General features: G+C 41.6%; 4 protein-coding genes across 9 annotated transcripts; 1 reads left to right on the top strand and 3 right to left on the bottom strand.

The window, feature by feature from the left end:
* Window positions 1-1073: 1073 nt before the first annotated feature.
* Window positions 1074-6073, bottom strand: LOC139814163 (serine protease inhibitor 3/4-like). Of its 4 annotated transcripts, none has more exons than XM_071780238.1 (8): window positions 5938-6073; window positions 5053-5174; window positions 4566-4748; window positions 4004-4214; window positions 3505-3725; window positions 3176-3370; window positions 2963-3098; window positions 1074-1595 (listed from the first exon to the last, which is right to left on the bottom strand). In XM_071780238.1, the coding sequence occupies exons 2-8, from the start codon at window positions 5131-5133 to the stop codon at window positions 1405-1407; spliced, it is 1218 nt and encodes a 405-aa protein (XP_071636339.1). In that variant the 5' UTR covers window positions 5134-5174; window positions 5938-6073; the 3' UTR covers window positions 1074-1404. The 4 variants fall into 4 exon arrangements, with proteins under 4 accessions (XP_071636339.1, XP_071636338.1, XP_071636337.1 ...); XM_071780237.1 differs by having other exon boundaries at window positions 5929-6069; XM_071780236.1 differs by having other exon boundaries at window positions 5053-5216; window positions 5938-6060.
* Window positions 5963-8834, top strand: LOC139814161 (uncharacterized). 2 transcript variants are annotated; one of them, XR_011732349.1, is made up of 9 exons: window positions 5963-6556; window positions 6624-6783; window positions 6861-6973; window positions 7055-7186; window positions 7258-7465; window positions 7547-7691; window positions 7791-7905; window positions 7997-8479; window positions 8683-8834. XR_011732349.1 is itself a non-coding variant. In XM_071780234.1 (8 exons), exons 1-8 carry the CDS (start codon window positions 6344-6346, stop codon window positions 8150-8152), a joined length of 1242 nt encoding a protein of 413 aa, XP_071636335.1. In that variant the 5' UTR covers window positions 5963-6343; the 3' UTR covers window positions 8153-8594. The 2 variants fall into 2 exon arrangements, 1 of the variants encoding a protein (XP_071636335.1); XM_071780234.1 differs by lacking the exon at window positions 8683-8834 and having other exon boundaries at window positions 7997-8594.
* A 29-nt stretch (window positions 8835-8863) lies between these two features.
* Window positions 8864-12625, bottom strand: LOC139814164 (uncharacterized). Its single transcript, XM_071780239.1, has one exon. It carries the CDS (start codon window positions 9914-9916, stop codon window positions 8864-8866), a length of 1053 nt encoding a protein of 350 aa, XP_071636340.1. The 5' UTR covers window positions 9917-12625.
* A 152-nt stretch (window positions 12626-12777) lies between these two features.
* LOC139814165 (transmembrane protein 53) lies at window positions 12778-16132 on the bottom strand. Of its 2 annotated transcripts, none has more exons than XM_071780240.1 (5): window positions 15697-16132; window positions 14912-15119; window positions 14347-14499; window positions 13997-14119; window positions 12778-13742 (listed from the first exon to the last, which is right to left on the bottom strand). In XM_071780240.1, exons 1-5 carry the CDS (start codon window positions 15909-15911, stop codon window positions 13458-13460), a joined length of 984 nt encoding a protein of 327 aa, XP_071636341.1. In that variant the 5' UTR covers window positions 15912-16132; the 3' UTR covers window positions 12778-13457. The 2 variants fall into 2 exon arrangements, with proteins under 2 accessions (XP_071636341.1, XP_071636342.1); XM_071780241.1 differs by having other exon boundaries at window positions 13997-14107.
* Window positions 16133-16525: the final 393 nt, after the last annotated feature.

Raw genomic sequence — 16525 nt, 5'->3', positions numbered from 1 at the left:
GCAATCAGTCATTTTGCTCAAAGACTATACCAGCAGTATAAATAGAAATAACGAAAATTAGAATGCATCTATTCTCGAAAGGCTGCGGAAACGACAGGTGCACTACAAGAAATTGATTATCTTTTAATTGAAATTCCTTACTCACGTGCTCCTTGAGAATTAGGCGTTTTATCGGAGGCTGTTGTTCACCGCAGTCCGAAATTTCTCGGGCTTCTTATGTTTCTCTCCAATATCCGTCTAATTATACATACTTACCTGTTCCATTTTAACTACAGAAAACGTAACACGACTCAGCCACAAAAAAACTCAGAACCTCAGAAGAACGTAATTAGCAAGTGGCGAAAACCGAGCGAATTAAAGTATTTAAATTTAGGAGGGGCGAATTCTCGATATTAGGGTAACACGACGGGGCAGGAGGTAACGCCGACGTCGCCGACCGGATCGGCCATCGGACACCGGGCACCATCTGTCGAGCCTCAGCCGTGGACGTCGTGGTCGCCGATCAACTATCTAATCAGCATGCGAGATTCTGGAAACGCTGAAGTCGATCCCATCATCTAGCGATAATGGAGGATTCACACCGCGTCCGGCGTTCGACCGATAAATCCTCCATAACTGAAGACGTTATAATTAAGAGTCTGGCCATAAGGCGATTTTGTCACAATCTACACATTCAGTACATTCACTATGGCTTTCTCTTTCTTTCTATCTCCTTCTTTGTCTCTTTTCTATCTCTTTCTCTTTTTGTTTCTCTCGTTTTCGACAAAACTGGCTGTCTTATGGTCAGACTTTAATTCGAGGGTCTGTATCCACAACCATACTGGAATGAACACTTGTTAAACGAGGTGAAAAGTGAGAGAATTCACTAGAGTATCCACGATTTCATTGGTCAAAATCTAATGAATTTGTTCACTTTTCGCCTCGCATTTTACGTAATAGGCTCCCTGAACTAGAGAATCTCTAGGCATAAGATAATAGGCTTAAAATAATAGGCATAAGTACTATATATATGTATGTTTATGTATATATATTACTAATAATTTATATTTTGTAATTTTTAAATACATAATAAAACACATTGCATTACTGATACAAGACATTAACCATTTTTAACATAGACAAAGTATCAGGAGAACAAAAATTGCTGTGGAAAGATTATGCGCTATTTAAAATTTAAGAATCACAGAATTCGGGATTTTAAATCATAAAAATTAAAAGTCTTGTAAATGGACAAAGTATTAAGAGAAATAATCGAGATTTTAAATAAGATTTTAAAATCACATTCTTATAATTAGATCGAATAGAACTAATCGAAAAGAAAAAGCATTAACAATGTTCGATTAACACAACATCGACAGTTAAAAAAAAATTTTTTAGGTTGACAGCATTTTTTGTACAATACATCTACATTTCTGGCATGCTTACATGACCTTCGAACAAAGATACAAACGGTCCTTCGCTGTAGCGAATATAATGATCGCGTCTTATCTTGACAAACGTTCCTTTGTTGTGGCGAATATAATAATAAAATGGTCGATTTACGTCAAATACATCGGAAATTGTTGGGGAACCCCAACCCCCACCCTTCAGTGTTCCTGTGAACAGAATATTTAAAACATCTTTATAAAGGATATGTTCTACTTGACGCTCGCAACGCTCTTAGAATTATTTCATGCCTGCACTTTGTCAAGTGCTAAACAAGGAATTGCATAAATCCCCGGTAATGTCGCGATAGACGTGTATTCTAAGTTTGTTAAAAATGATTTAACGTTGGAGAATGAATATGACAATCCACTTTAGCTTTACATCACTCGCGCAAATTTCTTTTTTAGAGATGAACCGCAGAAATGCAATTTAAGTTCAATTTAAGAAATCTTTAATATGTGCTAAAATATGCTGAAAAATTCCAATCGTTTCTTCGAAATGAGGCTGGGTGATATGAACACAAGCATAGCTATGCGATCACCATAATGCTTTCATTGCATGAAAGATTTAAATCAAATATTGAGCTGTCATCAAGTGTCAATAGTCGCGACACTGACACGCTCTATTTATCATAAAATTTTAATTACAAGATTTTTCGATTGTAATATCAAAGTTCAAAAAACATAAATATCAATACGTATTATTGCATACGATTGCCGTTGTCTGACGGAGGTAATAACAAAATAGATGAAACGTGAGTAACAGGTGCACAACCAAACAAACTGCGGTGCGGCGTGTGATAAAGCGTAAACAATGCAACAGATGTTCGCAAAAGATATAAAGGAAAACAAAAAAAACAGAGAAGATAAAAAAATATAAAAGGCATATTATTGTGCAAAGCAGCAAATCTGTTCGATATAAGAAGCACGTGAGCAACATTTAACTATCACACTCAGCTTACGGCAAATTACGGCAGCGTACAAATTCACATACATCCGTGCCGCGGAAACTCCGAGAACGAGAAATTTGGAACTTTGCAATCCAATTAATATAATAACGTTAAAATAACGTCACATGCACAGGCGTAATCAAATCGTCTCCGAAATAATTTCTCAGAGTTTCTCAGAAGCGAAAAAGAATCTCGATGTATCCCAAATAAAATTAGGTAAAATATCATCTTGCTTTTGATATGAAATTAATTGCGAAATTGATATCAAATTAAATTATTGGTTATCGTACTTTACTATTTATCGTACTATTATTACTTTTCTCTCTTGTACTATCTCGATTATCAATTACGTCATTGAGTATTACGTGTTATAATTTTCTTCCAAAGACATAAATAATAAATTCTATACAAATTTAAAGCAAAAAAAGATAAAATAGATAATAAAAAGCGAAATAGAAATATAGAGTATTCAAAGGAAATTATTTGACTTGCACATTCTATTTGAAAATTATTCATATTCGGAACTCCAAGATGATATTTCATCTGTCTTTGGTTACAAATGCAACGAACGAAGCAAGGTGTACTTACCAATGACGGCGACCGCCTCGCTACCCTCTTCATTAACTTCGATGAAAGCTTTTTGGAAGACTTTGTTGATCTTCAACGGCATATCCGAAATGCCACCAAATTCAGCGCTGTTGCTGAACGGTTTATCGAGACCCATCTATAACAAGTAGGATACGAGTAAGATACGACGTCGCATTTATTTTGCTTGATTATCGACGAAACATTGCGGCGTACCTTCTGAGACAACGTATCTCCAAGATTCAATGTGGACACGATCTTGAACTTGGGCAGGAACACTCGGACCTCATGTTCGTACGTTTCGGCGAGGCGGATGCTACATTCCGCGCTAACTTCCTCGAGTTTGTCGGTCAGCGCAGCTAGACCGTCAATTTTATTGGGTAGGATAATCACCATGCTGACGTCTTCATTCTGCGACAATAAAGATTACATCCATAAAGAGAGATGATTCGTAAAGGCCCGAAATACACACTTGTGATGAAAAGCGGCAAAATATCTCAAACGTTTGATTAGATTTCTTTCGAAAATTTGAGAAAGCAAAATACCGCGTACGGCAGCTCGATGCATTTAGCGTCATATTCCGGCAATTCGGCGTACTTGTAGTCGCCTATTCTGTGCATAGTAGGAACTTCTCTTACGGTGTTGGCGTCAATGTGGAATGGACGGTCCGTGGTAGCCTTAGGATCAAACACTTGGCCCCATTTGCCCTTGAAGTACACCGCGTTTGCGAGTATCAGTGCAGGATCAGTATTAGGATCCACGTCGGCTACAATAAATAATAAAAGTTAGCATGAACATTATTTTTAATTCGGTTCAGTAAATCAGTAAATTTTTATATAACTATAATATGAATATATATATACACGAATATATTATCCACAGAAAGCAAAGGTATCTAGGCGTTTTATTACTTTGTTCTTCGTAATTTAATTGTTTTACGTTATTTGTGCAATTTATTTGTGCAAAATAGAAAATCACATTTTTGATCGGCATAGAATTGCATAGTGAACGCGTATGTATGAATATAGCTGGATCGTTCTTTACCGGGACTAATAATGCTGTCGATGCGATTGTTGGTTTTCTCCTTGCACCAGGTGTTAACGATGTTCGCGACTTCGTCGCTTTTAGCGAAGTCTACCGACTGAATGCCGGAACGATAGTATGTCTTGAGATTCTGTTTATACCCAGGTTTCACTGGAAAACTTTTGTCGATAAATATCTTGTTAGCGAGCTTCAAAGTGACATTCTCAACATTCTGAAAGAATAACATTTCATCTTCGATTAGTACTATTCTACGAGTGTCATCAAATATACCACAAAACAATATATAACTAAAACTAATACAACAGATAATTAATTTATAATGTAATTTAATAGTTATATATGGAATATTTGTATTCTCTCCACAAATATCATACTATTATATAAATATATCATACTTTATAAATAATACTTTATAATTCTCTAAATTTGATAGTCCAAAAAAGTAATATTTACATTCTATAAATATTATTCTACATTTTATCAAGTTTTGAAGATTTACATTCTGTAAATGGCTTATTGTGCAAATATTACGTTTCACAATATATTGCAGTTTGATAATTACATTCAATTTATCAATGAGATTCTGGTAACCTTCCCGAGTCTGTGATTTCGTAGCTGGAAGCTTAAGAACATCTTTAAACTGTGCCTCGGTAGTTCCAACAGCGCCGTCAGCAGCCATGCTCAGAGCGATGTTGGCGCTCAGGGAAGAGCATATCAAATTGCCTGGTGCTTCTTTTGCAACATTCTGAAAAAAGAACATTTTCAAATTAACTATACGAAAGTTTCATTCATTACGAACATCAGTATATCAGAAAATAATCAAATTGATTTGAGAATTAGGTGTTTCTTTTTTATTATTTTATTGCCGGCGTCAAGTCATGCACCGACATGGTGCTATGTATAATATAGTACCTATATCAAAATTAGTCGTATAGATTTTGCTAAAACTGTTTTCTCATAATTGTTGATATATGATAATATGATATTACATTAATAAATAAATCAGAGCCTAATAGAACTTCAAGAATATTTAAATTCAATTAACATACCTTGACAAAGTCGATAGAGAACAAATGAGCACCCTGAGAAACAGCCTGAATGGCCGAATTTTTTCCAGTTGGTGTGGCCATTGTTGATGCAAACAGGCAAAATGCCAAGAAAGTTCTTTGCACTGTAAAGTAACACCCGGTCCCCGGTCCCGCAGTTCAGGTTACTGACGAAGGGAACAAGGGTGGCGGATTCAGGACGTGAGGGTGAAGAAGGATAACTCGGGTTTATACGCAACGGTCTTTATTGCTCAGAGACACGCGGAGAACATCCACGTGACTCGGTGATCAGACAAAAACTGCCCCGTCTCGGGGTTTGAACAGGGTGTGTCTACCGCGCACAACTCACTCAACCAATCACAGCTCAGGCTGCGTTCGGATTGTCGGAAGCGTCACTCGGGTGTGCTCCCTTCTCCTTCTAACTTGCTGAGATAGAAGAAGAGGGGAGTGTGCTCGTGTGCGCTCGGGTGATGTTTCTCCACGCAGCCTTGCGTAAACAAATGCACCCTATTGGCTTCTGCCCACAGGACGCGGCAAGCGTTTCCGCGTCCTGTGGGCAGGAGCCATATGTGCACGAGCGCCTCGCAGGCGAACGCGGGAAATTTGAACGCGACCTATGGTCGTCAGTCGACGTTTATAATAAATATTTATAAACGTCAGTCGACGTTTACAGTACTGTAATAACAAAAAGATTCAATAGTCATCGCAAAATTCAGTACAGCCGTCAATAATAGTCAAGACGCATAATAAAAAAACAAAAAGTTACAAAATTATTTCTACTGGATTAATAATTCTAATATTAAGGAGGTTGAAGCAGTTTGGTCTAGAGACCGCTGTGGTCAATCGCCGTGGTCAAACGGGACGCTCCCTTCTGCTTACCACTCTTACCAGCGGTTGACGTTGACAGTTGACACGTCGCGTCGTAACCGTGTCCGTCGCGTTTAGCGATGACGCTCAATTGCGATTCCTAACCTTGGCGCGGCACGTTCATCGGTGCGGGACGAAGCGCGCGAGTGCGTGACCGCGAGCCCGACTCCGGACGACCCCGGTCGTTCCGCCGCTGCGCGCGAACGGCGCCGACGTATCGTTCTTTCGTGACAGCGGGAGGTTAGGAGGCCTCCGTTCCCCGCGAGCGACACGTCGTCCTCTCTCCCGTGGTCTCCTCTTTCCTCGCTCCTCCCGCGAGGCTCGGACACGCGTCCGGCTTGCTCGCGGCTCGAGGAAGCGCGGCCGACGAGGCTCGGGCATTGAGCCCGGGTGACGCGATGACCAGGTTGACTGGCCGCGGTCTCTGATGCCCCAGGAAATTCAGGCAATGGCGAAATTCAGGATGCTGCCGCGCACGTCGCGCATCGTCGCCCTCTGCTCGGCCGCGAACTTCATAAACGCCGCCGACAGGGTCATCATGCCCATCGCCATCGTCCTGATGACCGACGAGTTCAAGTGGAGTCTGTACTGGCAGGGATGGATACTGTCCGCGTTCGCTTTTGGATACTTCACTAGTCAGGTAAGACGATCTGTGCGCTTTTCGTGTCACCGCTGATGATCCACAATGCGTCGTTTTCTCCCTCAAGATCATTGGCGCGAGTACGGCGAGTCGTTTCGGCTGCAAGACGGTGCTCATGCTGGCGGTTCTGTTGTGGTCCATTAGCACGGTCATCACGCCGTTCCTGGCGCAGTCGGTGCCCCTACTCATACTCTGCAGGGTGGTTCTGGGACTCGGAGAAGGATTAGGTGAGAAGGAGGAGGAAACGAAACAGTCGAAGCAGATGTGACAATATATTCCGAGTTAATGTGGCATTGTTTCGCAGGCCTACCCGTGATATTTCATTTATTCGCACATAATGTTCCTGTGGAAGAGAGATCGCGCGCTTTTGGTTACCTGGTAGCTGCTGGTTCCGTTGGCCAAGTGGTCGCGTCCGTTGTAAGATTGATCGTACTCTCAATGCGCAATTAAATCGCAAAGAAAGATTACACTTTTATAAATTGTCTTTCCTTTCGTTAGATATGCCCGCGCTTGCCATGGCAAACTGGATTTTACTTGTTTGGGACAATAGGTATCGCATGGACCGTGTTGTGGCTGATGCTGTATCAGGAAACCAACTCTCAAGATGAGATACCGTTATTTGTTCCTAAAGTAAACCTCTCTCTGGCATTTAATTTACGTTCAATTGTATTCTTGGTATTAACTTTATGATTGATCGACAGGTAGCTCAGAATAGAAGCTTGCGTTGGACCGAGTTCATTGCTCATTGGCCCCTGTGGGCTTTGTACATAGCGCACTTTGCAATGAACTGGAGCAATTATATAATAATGCAGTGGCTGCCAACTTATTTGGCAAGAAACTTGTCTGCGAACAAGGAGAGTATTAGTTTCACAGCTGTCCCTTATATTGTTAATTCTCTCATTGGCATTGGTAGGTACATAATTATATATTTCAACCTTGTTTTAAATATTTTATAAATTTTTGTAATATTTCCTTTATTTCCTTTCGCAGTTGCCGGTCACAGCGCTGACACTTTAATACAAAAAAGATGGTCTGTTTTATCTGTTAGAAGATTGATGACAAATATAGGCCTAATAGGACCAGGTGCTTTTCTATTAGCTTTCTGTGCTGTAGATAATCTGCTTGCTGCGGTCATGTATGTACAATTATTAAGTTATTTCTATGTTTTATATTGCTGGGCTTTTGTTCTGGATATATAGAGATATACATATATGTGTAAATTATTATCTTACAGCTTTGTTTCAATATCCATGGGCCTCTGCGCGTGCAACTCTGCCGGACATTTAAGTAATCATGCGGATATAGCTCCGAATCATGCGGGAATTACATTTGCCGTTTCAAATACAATTGTACGTATTTTTTTTCCTACCTAATTCGATACCAAGTCAATCGTCGCAGAGTTGTCCACATTATCAGTGTCGTGTATGTCTTGGTTTTCAGGCGACAGTACCTGGAATTCTCTGTGGACCATTGACAGCCGAATTAGTGACTGCCTCGCACGGTTGGTGGATGCCGGTTTTCGTGCTGGCGGCAGCGATTAATTTTACCGGGGCTATAATATACCAAAGCCACAGTTCGGCGCTTCCAGTGTTGTGATATGCTCTGTCTCTCATCCAACGATTCTTTTGTTACCGAGGAGGAAATGATCAAGTGTTTGTTGAGGAGACTATGCGAAGATATCTGTTTGGCCTGAAATCACTGTGAATGATTCTCGATGAAGTAGCTGTGAACGTTTACAAGAATGTTGGTGTGATGCGTCATCGCGTATCGGCCAGTCGAAGACATATCATAACGCTTTATTTATACATATACATTAAGTAAATTTTTATTACTTCTTTTGAAGCAGCAAAGTGTGGATTTGATTGATAGTGCCATAATTTGACGGACGGAACGGAACTGGTTTGAAGAAACTAATTGAGAAACGTAAGACACACATTTATGAGATTCATCATATAATTAATTTATATATGTATTGTATCACTCAAGAATTAACGGAAAACATTTTGTGATATGTTCTAATAAAAGTTGAAAATTTTAATTATACGGTTAAAATATAAAATGCATATTCTATACAAACGTAAGATTGTACATAAAAAAATTTTAACTTCCACATTTATATTTTTTAGAGCATCTTAGCATACAGGGGGGAGACGATCTATTCGCGTTGTGAGAACCAAGAAAGTAAGAACAAGACTTACGAAATATGATGATAAATTTCAAACCATTTAAAATATAATAATTTAGAAATGTTTAAGAATAAAAGTACATATTAATGATATTTCTGTCATACAACGGATATTACACGGATTATAAAGATAAGTTCTTTCTCAGGTATTCCGACTGCAGTATTTGCGACAGCGTATCTCTCGATAAATTTTTGTTTAATCCCATTTCAATAAAGGCGTTATCTTGGCAGTTTGTCACGCTCGACTGTGTCCGAGTATCGAAAGCTCTCGCGTCGATCGCTTTCGTCAATCGTGTATCGTTGTTATCACGAATTCTTCTATTTTCTCGGATAGTATCAACGGACGTCATTTGCGTGACTGTGGTTGCAGTATTTGAGCAAGAACGATCTTTGTCATTTTCGCTTGGGTAATCGTCCGAATCGTAGCCGTCGCTGCGTCTTTCGAAATTTTCATAAAACACGTGTGATCCGATATTGTGACACGCTAGAATATCCGCGATATTGCTTGCCGATGGTTTTATATCTAGAGGATAACGCTCTTCCTCCACGATACCGTGTGATTTATAAATATCGTTGCAGTTATAACGTTGCAGTAATTCCTCGATGGAAGATTTTATTCTCGCCCTCGTCTTGGTGCCGTCTGCAAACGTTGGCTTCGCTATATCTGTAACAGCTGCATTTCGCTTTTTATTGCAGGTATCCGCTGCAATTGTGTGAACTGATCTAGCATCATTGGCGATATCGTGTTTATTCGCGTCAGTGTGTACAGATCGCTTTTTCGTGGTGTATTTCGAAAGTAAATTCTTACGCGGCTGTTTATCCGTCAAAATATTTTCCGCAGCTTCGTCAAATCGCACCCTTGCCATATCCCTACCAATTATTTCGCTATCGACGTTTCTCGGACGAGAGACCGCCGATTTGGTTCTGGCTTTTCTGTCGGGAAAGATTACGCTTCTCAGAATTTCGGCTTTTTCCTGTAAACTCGGCTTGCTACTCGTTCTGAGGACGTTATTCGCGCTTTTGCGCAAATAATGGTTCGCCTTGGGATCCGCGAAACTTTTCTGAACTCTGTCTATCTCGCACGTCATCTTCTCTAACGTTTCGTACAATTTTTTCGTTCGGGCATTGTCAATGCGATCTTTGCCTTTCGCCCAGTAGTTTTCCTCTCGTAACATTTGCCATGCAGACTTCACGTTCTCCACTTCGCGATCTATATCGCCTCGCTCGTCTAAAACGATACAAGTGCGATTTTAGAGTTTATAATCCGACGTAATAAATAAGAGGCGTTAAAAGAAAATTAAAGAGCGAACGGAGTTAATCAGTGAAGGTCAGTAAATAATTTACATTCTTTGTCAATTTGTTTGTTTAGCGTCCTCGTCGGATCCTCCTTGCCAAGTATCGGGAGGCAAGTATTTTTGGTTGGGGAAGAATTTATTGCGTACGAATCTGGATCAACTGCCGCGAAATCGGTACGCGAGTTCAATTCCGGCAAGACGGCGGACGACTTCCGTTTCGCGAGATCCGCGGATTTGCTGAGTGACGTGGTATCTACATATAATAAATGAATATTAACATAGGCAAAAAATATAGGATGTCCTGGACCAGTTTTATATATCTTGTTAATTAATATCGAGATAATATTTCGCCTGTGTTTCTACCAAGCATATTTCGAAACGTGTAATTTAGAAAGTTCAGTGGAACAATCAGTGCAACGCAATTTAATTAACTCCACACCTGTCTTAAAATGCGGCAAAGTTCGTTCAGAGTTATTCGTACAATGCCACGAATGAGTCTGCGACGTTAACGGACGTGACTGTTCGGCATTGGCGAACGGATTAAATTCATAGACGAAATTACTCGTCGCTGGAATTCTTTTTACGGCATTTACGTGCGACTTTTTCCCCTGCTTCGTTATGTTTTCCGCTATCTGTCTCGGAATTTATTATTCAATTAGCATTAGCAATTTCGTAACCGGCATTCTCGAAATAATTCAGGAAAGACTTTATTGTAATAGTGCAAATCGCGTATTTCTTGATTAAGAGATATTTATAATTGTATGTCGTTTAGGACCTCAATGTATTCAAATGAATACTCTTGACTATAACAGACGTACGATATCGCGTTTTGCTTTAGCTCCCAGGATGTCTTTGTTAGAAGATTTCGCTTCAGCTTTATTCGAGACGGTATCGATTTGTGACTTTCGGCTGCCTTTCAATCTATTAAACTGATTCCGCGAAAACTGTGGTAGTTTCTCTCCATCGGCTTTAGCAAGGCACGTTCTGCATAGATTTAAACATCTTAGGTACATAAAAGCCAACGTGCATTACTTCGTTTACGAAGTACAAGATAAAAAAATGTTTACTTTGCATAAGCATCCATGCAAATATATTCCTCCGAGCACCGTTTATTTCCATTCTTGTCCGACGGAAAACCGTCAACATCAGCCGTTCTTTTAGTCTTCCTTCGGCGCGACTTTTTAATAATACTGCAAATTAATTCATAACGTAATTATGCATATGTTTAAACGTACGCGAACTCTTTCGCCTACTTGGTTCCGGAGAGAGCAGCTAATTTGCCATTCGGTTTGTTCACATTCTCTGACAATGCCTTCTCCTGCTCTTCTCGTTCCGTTTTCTCCACGAAAACAGACAGGGCATTAATTCTATTATACTCCTCGCAATTTTGTGTCTTGTTACGGACAGTGCTTAGATTCGTCGCGGCAAAGGGGGATAACACATAATGAGAAAATGAAACGATTCGCTTTGATCCTCGCTGATTTTGAAATCGATGTGTCTTTTTCGAGTTTTCTCGTTTAGATTGTACTTCTCGAAACTATATGGTCCACCTTTCAGACAGACCAAAATTATTTCTATATATATATATGTATATTTATAGCAAATTAAAAGTCAAGCAACGCTTGGGCGAAAATGAAAAAACCGCGTTGTGCATTGACAATAACCTTCCCAACTTTATGGTTGGTCATAAAAAAAAATATCGGAATCGATATTCCGATTTAATAAAAGAAAACCGCTGAAATTTTATGGATGGAGCGAATCTACATTCATTCGTTTGATGAAAAGAACAAAAGGCTCTCTTTGCAGCTTTATTTATCAGTCTTTATTCGTATAACTAATCGACAGATCAAAATATATTTATTTTTAAATATATATATATTATATATTAAAGATATATTAACGATACAGAGCTACACGCTCGTGTGCCGAGCGTCCTCGTAAATTTTATCACCGATATAATTCGAGACACAAGGAGAATCCTGCGTTTTCTTATTCGAATCAATATTAAATGCCATGCATTCGAATCGTGAGTTGCGTAAGCTAAAATCAAGTCCAGCTTGATTCTTTTGTGCGGGTTCCTTTATTCCGCTGCGTAGGAAAGAGCACCGAGCGTAAGCGGTAAAACACATTGCGCGACATATTGCGTACGATTTTCTATCAAACGCATCCACCTCGTCCTTAGAAATCTCTCTTACAATTAATCCTCGACGTTCTCGAAGGAGAACGCGCACAACCGTCCGACAAGCGAGAGACTCGGTTCCCCGGATTATTATACAGAGGATGCATTCGTGTCTACGAGCTTGCGAGCTTGCTTCTAAAACAGCGATCACTCGGACACGCGGTGGCGGAAGAAATAACGAAAAAGTACGAAGGAAGAATCAAGCTGAAACGGGGATAACATAAAGGGAACTGAGGCAAGGGAGAGAGAAAGGATATGGATACTATCGGTTCTTTCGCTGTTTTTTTTTCTTTCCGCGAAAATTAGAAAATTTTGAGAAGGCTCACGATGCCGCAAACAGTGCACATAACTCGTCCAGAAATCTCGGTTCTGATCCACTGAGAATTGCATCAAATGCAATAGCAATACATCGCGAGAAGTCTTTATAGAATTTTTCAAATTGTAGGAAGTAAATAACGCGTGAGTAAGCATGTGCATATGACATTCGAATTACATATAGAAATACAAATGATCTAAATGCACCGAAGTAAAATTGAGATAAGTTTTAATAAAAGTCTTCATATTTTTTTTTTTTGGACTTATACGAAGTACATTTAATTTGGAAACTCTTACGCCACCGCGTGTCTGCTCTCTTGGTCGGCTCATGAAAAATCTACATTTTCATTTGAATAACTTTCACTCGAAAATAATAATCAACTTTATATAAAACAGCACTGTACATTAACGAACGTAGCACCGTTTCCAGCATCTCGCACATCGCCTCTTTATGCCATATATGAAACGAATAAATTGAAAGAATTCGTGAGACACTTATTCCGCGAAATTTTGATCTCCCGATCTCTCGAAATCGGAAACCGCCTCAAAAAATTTTTAGAGTGTTTTCTTCTGGTTTCACCATTGCAAACACTTCTCTTGGTTTGCGTCAACTCTAACAGAGAAGTTGACCGTGCTAATTAGATTCTTCCGTCTCAGAATCGCAATGAATGGACGAAGATAGGATAGGAGGGAAAGAATTCAGTGCAGTTCGAAAACCAATTTCCAATTACGGAGATTGGGAGATCGTATAATAGCGCAAAACGGATTCCTGACGTTTCCTTCGAATTCACTCCTTTCTTCTTAGACCTTTTAGTCTATAAAGTGTGCTACATAATAAAATTGATCATCGATCCTCTCTCCCTTTTTACGCCCACATCCGCGAGGTCGCGGGCGACTATTCTATCCTATATAGCGTCTTCCGAACAACTAATTCTGCTGCTTGCTGGCCTCGTGAGGCAGCACGACGCGCTTGGTGAGACCCGGTGGCGCGTCGTAGCTCTGGGAGCCATGATCGTCGCCGCGATCCAGGGACGACATCAGGCTCCTCGACGGGCTCGGCGAGATCAGGCATTCGTGGATGAAGCCGCACACGGTGTTCACGTAGACGTCGCGGTAGGTCGTGTAGTGCTTGACGTGCGGCGAATTGGTGAACAGGACGAGCTGGACCCGCACACCCCGCTCGGCCCGCCGGCTGGCGAACTTCTCGACGTCCTGACGTCGAGACAGAAGCTCATGAATCTCTCTTACAATAGATTCCTCTTATTGCGTCTAAGATAGTTGACAATTAATAATGATGATATATACACTGAATTATTAATCATAAATATAATAACTCTAAGTATCTTCTTTTCTATACATGTCTTTTTTCTTTTCCTTTTATTGAAATAATTATTTGCATACCAAGAGTCATTTGAAAGTCCAACTTATCGCTGCAGAATTAGCGTAAAAAAAAAATGGAAACTCACAGACGCCGGGATCAGAGTGTCGCTGTTGGAATACAGAAACAGCTGAGGCCAGGAATAGGCTTCCTCGGCGAGGGCGATCGGGTTCGTTTGAATAGGCGCTCTGCTGAAAGCCTGCGCAATTACCTGACGATCATAAATCGACGTATAAACTGTACGACGTCGGTACAGCTTTGAAATGATCGAATCTATGGACATGACATGGTTCACCGTCCTGACTCCTGCTGACCAAACGTCTCGTCGCGACGAGATCGTGTCGCGTACGGAAATTAATGAAGATTACGATCGTTTCATGCCGGGTAATGTTCGTGAGACAATGGGTATCGCAGGATGTCAACATGCTGTTCGTTTACCTCGAAGAACCAGAGTACGGAGAGGAAGAACGTGATGACGAACGACATCGGCAGGTTCGTGAGGGGATGACCGCCGATGATCGCGCTGATCGCCTTGAAAAGCGCCGTTAATCTCCTCTCGCCGGGCGCGCTGTCGAATATCACTCCCCTGACCTGCAATTTCAATTAAGAATTCTCATATGTCGACAGCAAGCAAAAGAATATTTTCTAACTTGAAATTTTATACATTCTATGTATAACTTTGTACGTCATGTATTTTAATGTTTGCGTCAAGAATATAGAATTTCTAATTTTACACACGTGTCTACATTTTGCAGGCGCGAGTATTTTTCATTCTTTTTCTATCTAATATTCTATTTATAAAATTATAAATAAAATTTTATTCTAAAAATCTAGATCTCTATTTCGAAATTATATTATGTATAATTTTATATACGTCGTGTATATTTTGAGATGTGATTATAAACAGTATGCTATTCCCGACACGACGAATTGTGTACATCGTTCGGAGGCGAATTTTGCGCGGAGGGACGCAACGATCGACGTTCGTCCACCCGGGGTCTACCTTGAACGGCGTGTTAGCCCTCTGCATCGCGAGGCTGACGTGCTGATACAGGAACGCGCCGCCGTTGCTGAAGACGTGGAAGAATATCGGGTGCTCGTCCAGCCGCTTGTCCGTGATCACCTGCAGCAGCCGCTTGCCGATGTAAGGCATCTTGTCCCGGCGCCAGAACAGGCACTCCACCGGCGCCGTGTAGCGCAGCGTGATGCAGCTGCGAGAACGCAACCGCGGACGGGAATTAATGACCAACTATAGGGATTAACTGTTACAAGCGCGAATTTGTTGCTTTGACACGCGTCGTTTACATTCAACAAAAATGGAACGCTACGGCTGCATTTCCGCAATCTCCACGAACATCTTCGATCCCGCGATAGGCAATAACATGGAGTTGTAAATAGAATATCGAGTGCTCGCGACTCGTCGCGTGTAAGTACTCGGTGCAAGACACCACCGTGCCTCTTGAGATTTCGTTCCAAATTCCATCATGTAAGCAGTATATTAATTATAATGAATCATCTAAAGTATTGCGTAAGGACTGCTACTTCGTAGCGCCACGACGAGTCGAGAGTGTCGAGACACATCTCCGTTCTTTCGTAAAATCATTCTCGCGGATTCTATTATACGCCATTTGTGAAATGCGCATCCGGTGCACGCGCGAGGGTACTTGGAGAACGTCTGATTCCGGTCAGAATCGTGACGTTTCTCAGCACCAGGATTTTCGACCTTCCGAGGAAATCAAACGCGCGTCGGCTTGATCGCCGCACGCGGCGATCAGCGGCGCGGAATACCTCTTCTCCTCGTAGATCGAGCTGTATTTGGCCAGGTAACGGTCCTGACAGCCGGCCCATCCCAGCAGGATCACGACCGGCCGCTTGTCCTCCTCGTACACAAACACGAACTCCTCCCGCTGATCCTGCCCGGCCGCGGTCAGCGTCGGGTCCTTCGGGGACGGCGGGAACGACGGGAACATGATGTAATAATCCAGATCCTCCTGGTCGCTCATCTCGCCCGATTGCCGTTTGCCGTGCCTCCTGTTCACGACGACGAAGGCCGAAAACGAGAACGGAGCCGAAAACTAGACGATGAGGGAGATAGAAAGGGGAAGAACGGAGGGAGACCGGAGAGGATGCGCTGTCGGGGGTGAAAGGGCCGAGGGGGTGATGCGGTGCGCCGGGCATGTGAACTAGCTTCGCCGGGAGGGCGACTTGTACTCGGCTACTCGGCTTAAACAGCTCGGAGCTTGCGTCGTTCGAAACGCGCGAACGCGCCGGGGGATCGATATCCGAGAGGGAGTTTCAGGAGCTAGGTCGAGTCGGCGGCGAGGACGACGGCGCATGTGGCATGTGGACGTCCAAAGCCAGCGACGTCCAGTCGCGGATGCATACGCGGAAGTGCGTACGCGGGACCGTCACCCCCTCGGGATTTTGCGAGGGAAGGATCGCGGTTTCTTATCTTGCAACGCGTCATTCTCGATTCGAGATATACAAAAATAACGCAATAATTTATTTTTAGGTAAATAAATCGGGAAGAATTAATATATATAGGAAATTCCGAAATGAGACGGATTTTTTCTAGATTTTATTGGAGTCGCGCTTGCATTTTCGACAATTTTCCCCG

The sequence above is a fragment of the Temnothorax longispinosus genome, chromosome 6, assembly GCF_030848805.1.
Source record: "Temnothorax longispinosus isolate EJ_2023e chromosome 6, Tlon_JGU_v1, whole genome shotgun sequence".
In the NCBI taxonomy this organism is placed as follows: Eukaryota; Metazoa; Arthropoda; class Insecta; order Hymenoptera; family Formicidae; genus Temnothorax; species Temnothorax longispinosus.
The sequence above is the reverse complement of the archived record's forward strand: the minus strand, read 5'-3'. Positions and strand labels throughout refer to the sequence as shown.

Coding starts and splice junctions, on each gene's coding strand:
- LOC139814164 (XM_071780239.1), bottom strand. CDS start 9,916: ATGTTACGAGAGGAAAACTACTGGGCGAAAGGCAAAGATCGCATTGAC.
- LOC139814161 (XM_071780234.1), top strand. CDS start 6,344: ATGCCCCAGGAAATTCAGGCAATGGCGAAATTCAGGATGCTGCCGCGC. Junction 6,784..6,860: donor GGGACTCGGAGAAGGATTAG/GTGAGAAGGAGG, acceptor ATTGTTTCGCAG/GCCTACCCGTGATATTTCAT. Junction 7,692..7,790: donor AATCTGCTTGCTGCGGTCAT/GTATGTACAATT, acceptor ATTATCTTACAG/CTTTGTTTCAATATCCATGG.
- LOC139814163 (XM_071780238.1), bottom strand. CDS start 5,133: ATGGCCACACCAACTGGAAAAAATTCGGCCATTCAGGCTGTTTCTCAG. Junction 4,749..5,052: donor TCTCTATCGACTTTGTCAAG/GTATGTTAATTG, acceptor TTCTTTTTTCAG/AATGTTGCAAAAGAAGCACC. Junction 3,726..4,003: donor CGACAGCATTATTAGTCCCG/GTAAAGAACGAT, acceptor TATTTATTGTAG/CCGACGTGGATCCTAATACT.
- LOC139814165 (XM_071780240.1), bottom strand. CDS start 15,911: ATGAGCGACCAGGAGGATCTGGATTATTACATCATGTTCCCGTCGTTC. Junction 14,500..14,911: donor GGGCTAACACGCCGTTCAAG/GTAGACCCCGGG, acceptor TTGAAATTGCAG/GTCAGGGGAGTGATATTCGA. Junction 13,743..13,996: donor ACACTCTGATCCCGGCGTCT/GTGAGTTTCCAT, acceptor TCTCGACGTCAG/GACGTCGAGAAGTTCGCCAG.